Raw genomic sequence first — 12,726 nt, 5'->3', positions numbered from 1 at the left:
AGGAAATTATGGTATTCCCATCATAAAAATAACATGACCATAAAAATGTCAACAAATCATATGTTTGAAAACCGCATGAGACAAAACCAAATGAAAAAACAACCAGCAGCATGACAAAGGCACAGTGGATGTGAAAAATAGCACTGTATAGAATCCTGAGAATAAATCTAGAGGGACCTAAAATAGAAGCAAAGAAAACCAAGAGAGAAAATAATTAATTTAAAATTAAAAGATTGATCGGACATTTCTGAATGCAGCAATACCAATTATGTGGGATTTTTTGTTTATTTTATTTACAAGTGGGCAAAAGGGGGGTGATTTGAACTTTTGGTTGTTTTTTGTTTTCCCACATTATTACAACTTTTTTTTTTTTTTTACCACTTATTACAGTTTTTACTAGTCCACTTAGGGGACTTGAAGCTGTGATCATCCAGTCGCTTGTGCTATACAGAGCAATGCATCAGCTCAGCTGTGTACAGCAGAAATGATGATCTCCTATGAATGCTGGCTCAAAGCAACCATTCACAGGAAGGCCTTCATTCTGTCATGATGGACACAGGGGTCATCTGCTGACCTATGGCTGTCATGGCAACCGATCGACACCTCACGATCATTTCATAGGCATATCAATGGGAGCGGGGAATGGTGTGCCCCCCTGCCGATGCATGTTAAATCCCACTGTCAGAGATTGTCAGCGGGATTTAACTGGTTAACAGCCGCAGACAGATCTCCGATCCGTCTGCGAATGTTAGAGGCATATGATAGCAGATCAGATCAGCTAGCATGCAGGAAAAGATGCGGACTCTGCTTGTGAGCCCGCATCAAAGCCAGGGAAATTAACTTGGGTGTACCAGTACATCCAAGGTCGTGAAGAGGTTATCTAAACCCAAAATCCCCAATCTTTTTAAAACTAATCTGTGCTGTGTAATATGTAACACCTTGATAAAAAAAAAAGATTTCTACCTTTCTTTTCTCCTGAATTTCACTTCATTGCCTGCAGTCAGTTTGTTTAAATGCAGCTCTACCAAACTTGGAAGCTCCCTGGGCTTTTTTATCTAACCTCACAGCCTGAGCTGGCACAGTCTGGCCTCAGCGTCCAGCACTGCCCTCTGCTCGCCCATTACACACTCATTGGCTGTCAGTAATCTGCCCCAGCTCCACCCTTTACCCTCCCACTACACACTCTTGTAATGTGAGTCTATAGGATATATATATATATATATATATGTCACGAACAGGGGGGTAGGAAGCGGAAGCTACAGCCCCCCTTTCCACCACCCTGCCGACAGACAGACAGAGCACGTGACACGCTCTCTAGTGCCCCTCTTACAGTCAGGCCAATTATGGAATTGCCCGACAATAAGGCAGGAGGCCGCTATTCTACTATGCCGGTGATTGAAGGGCTCCCGGTGAGAGTAAGGTATATATTCCCCCGACCTTAGCGGACGGAATATATCTTAACCTCCTTTAATCTCCCTGGTCGCCCCACAATAATCTTTGGCATAAACTCGCTGCCACCAATCGATTACGATAACTATTTAGCCGAGCACACAGACGTGGAGTTCAGGATCGAGATAACAGAACAGCCCATGATTTATTATATATTTTAATCGGCCTAAGCCACACTAGAAACTACAATATATACAATACGGAATCTACAGAATATATACATATGTAGGTCAGAGTACCTTTACAAGTAAGTTATAGATTACAAACAGGCATACAGTTCAAGCAGTTACCTTGTGCGTCTGGCCACAGGGGGGCGCTGTTTGACCAGGGTTCCAGGAACTTTCTCACCGGTGTATCCCACACGTGACCCCCGAGCAAAGAACAAGCCAAAATGTCTGAACTGTGGTTATCAACCTGGCTCAATCCATGTCCCCTCCTACCTTAGTGACCTCACAGGGAAGCACTGCCCCTCCCCTGGCTGGAGTCTAAACTAATATCCCAAAGGGATTATTGGCCATAACTTTGCCTGGGAACGTCGTAGGCAGACGCCAATGCTCTCATTTTTACAGATTTTACCTTCAAAATGATAGGACACATGGCTGGTCTCCCACTGGCCAATATCCAGTTTGGGATACCTCCAAAGGTCCCACACCTATATAAAATATGTGCGGGGCTCATCAGCCTGCCCCGATGCCATATTTCTGCTTGACATATTTATAGGATGCACGGCTCACGAGATATTAGCCCTGATACTGAGCCCCAGATCCCGAAAAATGAGAATGCTACAGGTCTCGGAAAATTACGCCAAAAATACTATTCTTTTTTTGGACGAAATTTTGTTGATTCTTCACCATAAAATTTAAATTGCTATCTTTATGTTTGAAGCCTGAAATGTGAGAAAAGGTTGAGAAAATCAAGGGCGCTGAATACTTTCGCAAGGCACTGTAGCCTGAGTGAGGTCACTGCTGAATGCGTGGCTTATTAATTCTCTGTACAATAGACCCGCAGACCGGGTCTGTGATTGATTGCAGTCAGATGCGACACAGGCTGGGGGCGTGTCTGATTGCAACCAATCACAGATGAAAGCAGTGAATATTGTTATTGTTATTATTATATTATTATTATTATTATTATTATTATAATAATATGTAATTTAGGTAACGAGTGGCCTGGAAAGTTAAAAGAAGGATTGTTGGCGTGTACAGCCGTGCTGGTGATTCAGTAAATATAGCGCGCCTGCTCCAATTTCCATATCCATTCCACCACCATTTTTAAATGCCCGCAAGATACCCTGGATCAATTCCAGGCCGGAACCGGGTTTTTTATTAGCCCGGTTAGACCCGCTGATCCAGGTTATCTGTGAGTCCACCTGTCACTAGGTTGAAAAAACGTGGCAAAACCGCTGAAAAGAATTGACATGTTAATTCTTTTCATAACGCAGCAAAAACGTAGGTGATGCATGAGAGTTCAGAAATCCCAAAGACTTTGCTGGGACTGTAAAGGCAGCGTTTTATTATCATTGATTTGCATAAAACCAAGGCAAATCCGCAGCTAAAAAACGCTGCAAAAACGCCCTGTGGGAACATAGCCTTAAGCTTAAGGCTATGTTCACACACTGCGTTTTTTACCTGCGTTTTGGGTCCGTTTTTGCTGCAGAAATTTCTTGAGAAATTCTTGTAACCTTTCTGCAGACATTCCCCAGCAAAACCTATGGCAAAAAAAATTAGCTGTGCGCACACTGCGTTTTTTTCTTAAGAAAATTCTTTCAGTAGATTTTCTTAAGAAAAAGAATGAGCATGTCACTTCTTTTCTGCAGCTAACTGCGTTTTTTGCCATAGATAATTGGCACAATAACACAGGGAGCAACCAGCGGTAAAAACGCACCAAAAACGGACCGAAAACGCACCAAAAACGCACCGAAAACGCACCGAAAATGCGGCAAAAACGCAGGTGCGTTTTTGGTGCGTTTTTTTTTAACACAGGTGCACTCTTAAGAAATTTCTTAAGAAATTTCTTAAGAAAAATCATTTTTCTAGTGTGAACATAGCCTTACTCTAATTCCTTCTCACTACTGTTTAATAGTTTATATTTTATCTACGAATGATAAAGTTCCATTTTAGTTTTGTATACATAGTATATGTATATAAAAATCAGGACAAAGCAAAATCCTATTTTTATTTATTTTTTTTGAGATAAGTAAAATTTGAACAGAATGATGTAATTTCCTTTCACCAGTGTATGAAATTATACTTTTAGTCACTTAGCTTTGTTATTAGGCTACCTGATATTACGGTAAATGAAAGCTTCCTGCCATTAGAACGAAAATTACATTTTACAAAGAGTAGTGCCATTAATACTATATATGAATATTAAAGAGTAGTTCATTATTTTCAGCCGAATGGACCTGGATTGTAATTTCAAAGCTGTGCTTAATAAATAGGGGTTTCTGATAAACTTTTCTACTGGTATTTATTAGAAAAGCCAACCTATGTAAATCGTCAGATATTAATATACTAAAGCTGCCACATTTACATACATATCTTCATATACAGTTTAGACTGGTTTACGTTTTGTAAATTTTAATAATTCAGCACCTGTATTTTATTTTCTCCTGCTTTTATTAATATTTTATAGAATGTTTTGTGAGAAGTATAGGAGACGCAAAGCATTTTTTTATGTAAAAAACTATGTTTAACCTTGCCTAAACTGACAATCTCTGATTCTAAAAATATTTTATGCAATCCATTGGCACAATCTGTCATTTATTTATGGAGAAAAGCAGGGAAAGTTTGTTGAACGCATAGTAGGGAAATGCCAAAAGATTTATTCCCATCTTCTACACTTATGGTATAACCAGAGAGTATACCCTAAGGATCCATTCAAGATGGGTGTTTTCCACGTTAGTGTTGATGCAAGGACTGAGTGGAGTGCGAAGTTATGATTAAGAGTTGCAAAATGGCATGCGCCTTACTACAAATCTTACTCTAGTCATAGACTGGAGTAAGATTTGTGGTGTAAGGAACACAGCTTCTCAACATGATCTTAACGAGCGAGAACTAGGCTAAAATGGCGTGTCAACACCACAACATTTTTGAGCAGGCTCGTGTTGTGCAAAAATTTTAAGGCTATTTACGCCAGTTTTCTGATGTATGTTTTTATGAATCAGGGTTTTTATATATGATACGGTGCGACGGGACACCTATCAATCGCACAAATGGGGCTCACTGTGGATATGCCATAAATGTGCAAAATGATGATAGCCCTTTAAGTTATACTTCTGAAGTGCACTTCATTGACGCACTTGTGGTTTAACCAAACTGTAAAATTATTTTTAGAAGTGGATGCTTTCTCTTAGGTTTCTTGACAGTTGTCGAGTTTACCTGGCCAAACTATCAACCTCTGTCTGTGCCAAAAACTTAAATTATTAATAGAATAAAATGGTATAATGTGTTGCCATTGGCCTCTATGGACATTTCTTCCCAGCATTCAACAGAAATATAAGTTAATTATCTTCATTGCTACAGTGAATGTCAAAATGTAGATATTCTTAACACCGACTATTATCATATTTCTTTATCCATGCGGATGGATTTTAGTATGCACAACATTAGTTGATTCATAGTTGGAGTAACCCATTATGTAAAGCCTTACAGAAAGAAGTATGCAAAATTATTAGTTTACTTTTTATCCTGAACCTATGTGCTCCATTGTGTTTTTGCAGGAGCTGCATTTCTTCATTCTCTCAGGATAACATATATGAAGTGACGCCACCCAAGGTCGACAGGAAGTCGGTGGATATCTTTCATGCTCATATCCAAGCAGGCCGAGGCATCATGCAGCCCTTGGGCAAAGATGACATGTTCACATACAGAGAATATATAAGGAACCGTTATATGTAAATCTTATTTCTTAAAGTTAAACTGTTAGCTTAATATATTGCTATATGTATGTATATAATATAATATATATATATATATATATATATATATATATATATATATATATATGTGTGTGTGTGCATACCTACCAGGAGGTCAATTACCACCTTGAGGGCTAGAGGGAGGCAAGGAGATGACAGCCTTGATGTTTACAGTATATTAACCTGACAGATCTGCTTTACATGATGTTTCTAATCGAAAGTGAATATTTCTTATTTATGAAATAATAAATGCATATTGTTCTGTTGAATATTTCGAGACGTTGTCCACTTTTGTCTTTGCTTGCTTCTTCCTGTATTTGTAACATATACAAATGGATATATACAGTTAGGTAAAGAAATATTTGGAGAGAGAGCAGCGTGTAAACATTTTTCCTCTTATGGATGCTATGTAATAGTAATAATGGGACAGTGCTATATATTACAAAAGAGGACAATGTGGAATAATGGGACAATGCTATAAATTACAAGAAAGGACGATATGTAATAAGGGAAAGTGAGTGCTTATACATAAGAGAGCATGCAATGTAATAATGGGCCAATGCTATACTATAAAAGGTATGGCGCAATGTAATTAATAATGGTACAATGCTATTCATAACAAAAGACCCTATATTATAAAAGGATGGCACTATACAAGTGAGGATGCTATGTATTTACAAGGCGGTGCTAAATCTTCTTTATCCCACAACCCTGAACAGTTATTAAATACGTTTAACTCTCTCCTCCACCAACCACTGGCCCCCTCCGACCTCCCTCATCTCTACAGAAGACTTTACAGTTCAACAACAAGATCAACCAAATTGGACAACCCTTTACTACTCAACCACCACAACCCCTATGTATGTCAGATCACAGCCCTCCCCCACTACCTTCTTTCCCACCATCACTTAAGAAAAGCTTACTCATTTCTCCAGATTGCACATCACCACTTAACCCCATCCCACCTCCTCCCCAACCTCACTACCACGCCCTAGCCAATCTCTTCAACTTATTAACTTCTGGTACCTTCCCTTCTGCTTTCAAACATGTCACAATTACACATATCCTAAAGAAATTATTTTTCAACCCGACCTCTACTTCCAGCTACTATTAGCCCATATCATGTAGTCTGTTCCTCAGTCCTGCTGACCTGGGGAACTCTGCTAGGAGCTCAGGTTGCTAAGTACCAATTACAGCCGTCTCTTTCCTATATAACAGGGGTCCCCAACTCCAGTCCTCAAGGGCCGCCAACAGTTCATGTTTTCAGGTTTTCCTTAGCATTGCACATGTGATAATTTAATCACCTGCACAGATGATGATTCCAACACCCATGCAATGCTAAGGAAATCCTGAAAACATGCACTGTTGGCGGCCCTTCGAGGACTGGAGTTGGGGAATATAAGATTCTTGACCTAACTACCGTATTTTTCGGACTATAAGATGCACCGGACTATAAGACGCACCCTGGTTTTAGAGGAGGAAAATAAAATTTTAAGCAAAAAATGTGGTCATGACACGCTGTTATGGGGCGAGGATCTGCTGCTGACACTGTTATGGGGGTATGTGTCCCCAAATTCTCTACTAAGGTACCCCATCCTGGTAATGATCCTCTTGCCTTGTATATGATCCTCCTGCCTTGTGTATATGTGTATATATATATTTATTTTTATATATATATATATATATATATATATATATATATGTCCCTCATCCTGCTCTACATCCCATCCTGCTATATACTGCCATCCTGCTATATACCCCCATCCTGGTATATGGCCGCATCCTGTTATATAACCCCATCCTGGCATATGGCCGCATCCTGCTATATACCCTCAGCCTGGTGTATGGCTGCATCCTGCTATATACCCCATCCTGGCATATGGCCGCATCCTGCTATATACCCCATTTTGGCATATGGCCGCATCCTGCTATATACCCCCATCCTGGCGTATGGCCGCATCCTGCTATATACCCCATTTTCGCATATGGCCGCATCCTGCTATATACCCCATCCTGGTGTATGGCCCCAGCCTGTGGCACAGAAAAAATAAACGTTCATATTCCCCTTTCCTCCCTGCAGCATCGCTCGTCCTCCTGTCTGTGCCGGCCACGGCTGTGTGTGGACACGTGCGCACAGCGATGACATTGCTGTGTGCACAGCTAGCCTCCACACACAGCTGCAGCCAGCAGACAGGAGGACGAGCGATGCTGCAGGGATCGTGGCCGGGAAGTATACTGATTCACTGCACCCCGCGCTGATGAGGATGCGCGGGGGGGCAGTGAGTATAGCCACACATGATCACTCCAGGCTGTAGTTGCCAGGGGTGATCATGCAGGCCGGCTGTTTAGTATGCACCCCCCGCCTATCATCCCGCCCACATGTCAGCGCCGGCTTCAGTGCTGAAAGATAATGGGCGGGATGATGGGCTTGCATATGAAATGAGTGGGCGCATGTGGTCACGGTAGGCGCTGCTGCAGCATGCTCATGCCCCTGATGACCCGTGCCACTGCAGCACCTTCCTTCCCCGAAGCCATGCCCTACATTCAGACTATAAGACGCACCCCCTACTTTCCCCTGAAAAATACGGTACTCAGCGGCGATAATAGCTTCAGCGTAGCTATAGCGATTATGGTCTTTGTGTTGATCTAGTTCGTGGTGATCTATAGTTACTATTTTGAGTGGTGTGGAAGCTTCCCTCTCGTGCGTTTACTTCCTTCCTTTTTCTTTTTTTCTCTATTCCCTTGTACATGTATTGTTTCTCCTTTTGTGTATGAGTGCAGTGTGTACATGTTTTTGTTCACCCTTGACAGTGTCATTTCTGTTGGGTTTTGTTACTATGTTTCCAGCCCGCCCCAAGGGTGTGGAAGAGGGAAACAAAGATCAGACTCAGACCTGGCTACCATTAAACCTACCTCTGAGATAAGGGCCAACCTAGGAGCCCCTGTTCTGTCTTTTCATACCCCGTGACACCAATTCTCTCTTTGTGGGAGTCTCTCAAGGCTCTGTTTTGGGATCCATACTCTTCTAAATCTATACCTTTGGCCTGGGACAACTCATAAAGTTTAATGGCTTCCAGAACCATCTATACTCTGATGACACTCATATCTACCTCTCTGGCCCAGCCATCACATCTCTGCTGTCCATAATCGCTTAGTGTCTATCAGCCATATCCTCCTTTTTCTCATCTCGCTTTCTAAAGCTCAACATAGACAAAACTGAACTCATCATTAGTGATGGGCGAACCCGAACTGTAAAGTTCAGGGTCTGTACCGAACAGAAAATATTGCAATGGTGTAGGGGCTGTAAAAAAAACCCATTATGGTTATACTTACAGGCCCCGCAACGCATACTACAGACCTGCTATCTCTCGGCTGCTTCTGCTTCTGATCATTAACTTCCGGCGGTATTCACTGCACTGCTCGTCACTCGACAGTTTCCGTCTTTTTTCGGCCGTGTTCACGGTGACTTCAGGGTTCACCCGAATCCATGAGCCATTGACTCGATTGAACTTTGACTGTCACTGTGCAAGTCTCGCATCAGTAACACCCAGCATGGCGCACACTCTCCTGACATGAGAGTCAGCTTCATGTATTTCCATGCAGCTGAGGAGCTCCTGTCAGCTCCTGTCAGGAGAGTGTGTGTTGTGCAGGGTGATATCGATGCGAGACTCTCAGGAGTCATACACAAGTGGAATCATCCCCCCACTGTCAGCCTGCTTCTCACTCTGTAGAGATACTTGTCTGTACAGAGCAATGAAGCAGAGCTGATATTGCTCCCCCTGTGGACTACATAGGACTAAGGATTTTTTTATAATAGAGATGGAGTCTCTAAATGATTTTTTTTTATTTAATTTCTAATAAAAAAAAATTGCTGTGTGTTGTGTTTTTTTTACTGTTTACTAGAAATTCATGGTGGCCATGTCTAATTCTGTGTGACACCATGACACCATGACATTTCGGGCTTAATACCCTCTGAGAAGACCAAGCTGGTATTAGCCCCTTTATTACCCAACGTGTCACCGCCATCAGGGCTGCTGGACGAGCCGGGTAAAGAGCCTAGAAATGGCGCTAAGAAACAATGCGCAATTTCCAGGGGCGGCTGCGAGCTGCGGTTTTTAGCGTGAGAAGGCCAGGACACTTGGGCCTTACCACGCTGAGAATCCCAGCCCCCAGCTGCCTGGTTTTACTTGACTGCTATCAAAATACAGCTGGAGCCTATGCATTTTTTTTAAATTATTTTTTAAATAATTTAAAAAAAAAAAATGAATGGGCTTCCCTGTATTTTGATTGCCAGCCAAGGTAAAGCCAGGCAGATGGGGCTGGCAGCCCGTGTCCATCCGCTTTATCTAGCGCTGAGAATCAAAAGTACCACGGAGCGCTACATCATTTTTTTAAAATTTATTTTTACACTACTATATGTGTAAGGTATCCAACAGCCAGTCACAGATGCTATCACACAGAATGGATGTCTGTGATTGGCTGTTGGAGTAACCTGGAATCTGCCCATACATTCTGGATGCTAGAATGTGGTTACTCCAGCATCTAATCACAAATGACAGCGTCTGTGATTGGCTGTTATTTTAACAGTAAAATAAAACAACACAGAGAAAAAAAATATTTTATTAGAAATGAAACAGAAGACATTTAGGACTCCCTCTTTATTACCCTAAAACCCCCTCTGACGTAGTCCAAAGACCTCTGCGAGGAGACAAACATAGGTCTGCTCACATAGACTCAGCTGAGAGCTGTCAGAGACTTCACCCGAGTGCACAGCTGAGGCCCTGGCGTGACTTTATGCTGTTATTTTCTATTGAAAGCTGGTTATGCTATGGTATGCATGCCTAAAAGTGGTAAAAAAATCTGTAATGAAAACAATCTGGCCCTGGGCCACAAATAGTAGACTTCATTGCTGTTATTATAATCTGCACATGTCAACCACAACTGGATAAACACAATAAGTAAGTAAGGCTGCGTTGGTTCACATTTGTATTAGTGGTCCTGTTTTGAGTTTCCATAACACATTTCATCATACATAGTTAAAGAAAACAAAAAAACAGCGTAGCATGCAGCACTACGCTTCCTATTAACATGACAGACATCCTGATAGAACCCTGCAAACCCTAGTAGAAGTCATTGCAGTCCGTCAGACACTGTTGATGTCTGTTATTCAACAAATATGGGGATCCTCATTTTTGGTTTTCTGTTCCTGTCTAATAATAGAAAACTAGAAATCACAACACGGAAGGCAATCCAGCCTAAGTCATGGGTTATATTATCACATTGTATTATTGCTTTATGGTAATGAGGAGTAAGGAACATGTTGTGAAAATAACAGACTATTGTGAAACACTTTGTTGTTTTATAGCTAGACCAAAATATCATTGTTATAATTGTGTGACTGACAAACAACCTTAATTTCAGAAGGTTCAAAAATTATCTAGACAAACCGTATTTGGATTGAAGTTCTAAAATGTTTGTGTCAACATCGCATGTTAAGAATGCAAATATTAATGTACTTCCGCTATACCTGCAAGTTTTTAGCATGTGATGAAAATATAAAATACACAAAAAGATACCCAGAACATATTGGTGAAAAAAAATTGTACGCCAACTGTTTGACCTGGCAATTTGACTTGTTTGCAATGCACTATACTTCAGGAGAATGATTTGGAGTGGAATATGAACAGCTGTTGTACAATTAAGGGCTTCAGTATGTAACGAGAGGTTATGTTCCATAGCAGAACATGTATCACTTGAATAATTAAGTGACAAGGACATCAAGAAAAACAAAATAAATATCAGCCCTTGTAACAAATTTTATGTGCTTCCCTTGATGCTACATTTTTGGAAGTCATGTGATCTAATTAAAATGTCTCTCCTCTCTCCAGCTTTGTTTTGGTTTTTTTTCAGAAGAATCAAACAAAAGAATGGTATCTTTTCGCACTGCATAATAGAGCAGTTACAGTAAACTGATAACTTCCAATTATCTGTAAAACATTTAAAGGAAATCTTTTAGGCTGTGTTCACACTATGTATTTGTGATGCATGGTTTATACACTATTTTTCATATACGCATTAAAAACATATATTTTTTTCCTGTGGAAAATCTCAGCAAAAAAAAACACCAATGCATTATGTGAACACAGCCTTAACACGATTCATGCTACCAAATCCATTGATGACCTAAATCCGACAGCATCTCCAGCATCATGTTTTACTTTGAGACACTATATACCCGGGAATGAGGTGAAGAGTGCAAGAGGTTTGACCCTTTGCATAAGGAAAGATCTGTTTGTCTAGTGAAGCTGGCAGTGACTTCTCTCTAGGACTTGTCACCTTGTTCCTTGCTGCATTTTCAACAATTTTTTTTCTCTGCAGAGTAAAGGATATGTGTTTGGTATGCAGAAGTTGGTCTCGGATGCTGCTTGCCTGTAGAAAATCATAAGCATTAGATGTAAGTTAAAGAAGATGTTTCATCTTATATTTTCAGGAGCGCACTGAACCCAAACCTCTTGGCTGCCTGTTTTCTAAAGGGCTGTGTGCTCCTGATAGGGTCAGACTGGGGTGTCTGGGCCCCACCAGGGGGATTGACTCCAGGGGCCTACCCGACAGCTATATGCAAATACCTGTTAGTCGTTATCCCCAACCCCGTTATAGTGGAGCATTGACTGTAAAACACAGGCGACTCCTGCACATCTACTGTGGGATGTAAAATTACAGTAGTTTGCAGTAAAGGGTTCTTTGGTGAAAACAAGTTATCATTAATCCACAGGTTAGATAGGTGATAACTTATTGATCCGTGGTACCAGACCAGTCGAAACTGCACAGAATGTGGAACTTTTATTCCTGACAAGCCACTTTTATCCCCATTATAAAATGTGACAGGTGGAATGTGTGACCACAGCTCCATTCATCATTTTTTGGGGCAATCCGAAAAAGTCAAGTACAGCACACGGCAGCCAGTGAGGATATACATGGATCAGGGGTTGAGTCAGACATGAGCACCAATGGAGATAAAAGTTGTAGATTTTACCGATCAGTGTGGGTCTTCCCCCCCACTGATCAATAAGTTATCACTTATCCTCAGGCCACGTTCACACTTTCAGTATTTGGTCAGTATGTTACATCAGTATTTCTAGCCAAAACCAGGATTGATTGAAAAATGCGAAGTGGTGCCCGTGTTTCTATTCTATGTTTCCTCTGACTGTTCCACTCCTGGTTTTGGCTACAAATACTGAGGTACAATTCTGACCAAATACTCAACGTGTGCACGTGACCTTAGAAGAGGCGATTACTTGTTTTCAGCAGAGAACCTCTGTAAGTGCATATTTTATGCAGTGTAATAATCACAGGACAGG

At 41.1% G+C, this 12,726-nt stretch overlaps 1 protein-coding gene across 3 annotated transcripts in view; it reads left to right on the top strand.

Annotated features, from left to right (window-relative positions):
* The window catches only part of FIG4 (FIG4 phosphoinositide 5-phosphatase), a 384,735-nt gene extending 377,293 nt beyond the window's left edge, over positions 1–7,442 (top strand). For all 3 annotated transcript variants that reach the window (XM_075340061.1, XM_075340062.1, XM_075340063.1), the window contains one exon: positions 5,171–7,442. In XM_075340061.1, the coding sequence (XP_075196176.1) occupies positions 5,171–5,348 (178 nt within the window). In that variant the 3' untranslated portion in view covers positions 5,349–7,442. The remainder of the gene's footprint in view (positions 1–5,170) is intronic.
* The last annotated feature ends 5,284 nt before the right edge of the window (positions 7,443–12,726 follow it).

The sequence above is a fragment of the Anomaloglossus baeobatrachus genome, chromosome 3 (genome assembly GCF_048569485.1).
Source record: "Anomaloglossus baeobatrachus isolate aAnoBae1 chromosome 3, aAnoBae1.hap1, whole genome shotgun sequence".
Classification (NCBI taxonomy): domain Eukaryota; kingdom Metazoa; phylum Chordata; class Amphibia; order Anura; family Aromobatidae; genus Anomaloglossus; species Anomaloglossus baeobatrachus.
This window is presented reverse-complemented; position numbering and strand designations above follow the sequence as displayed.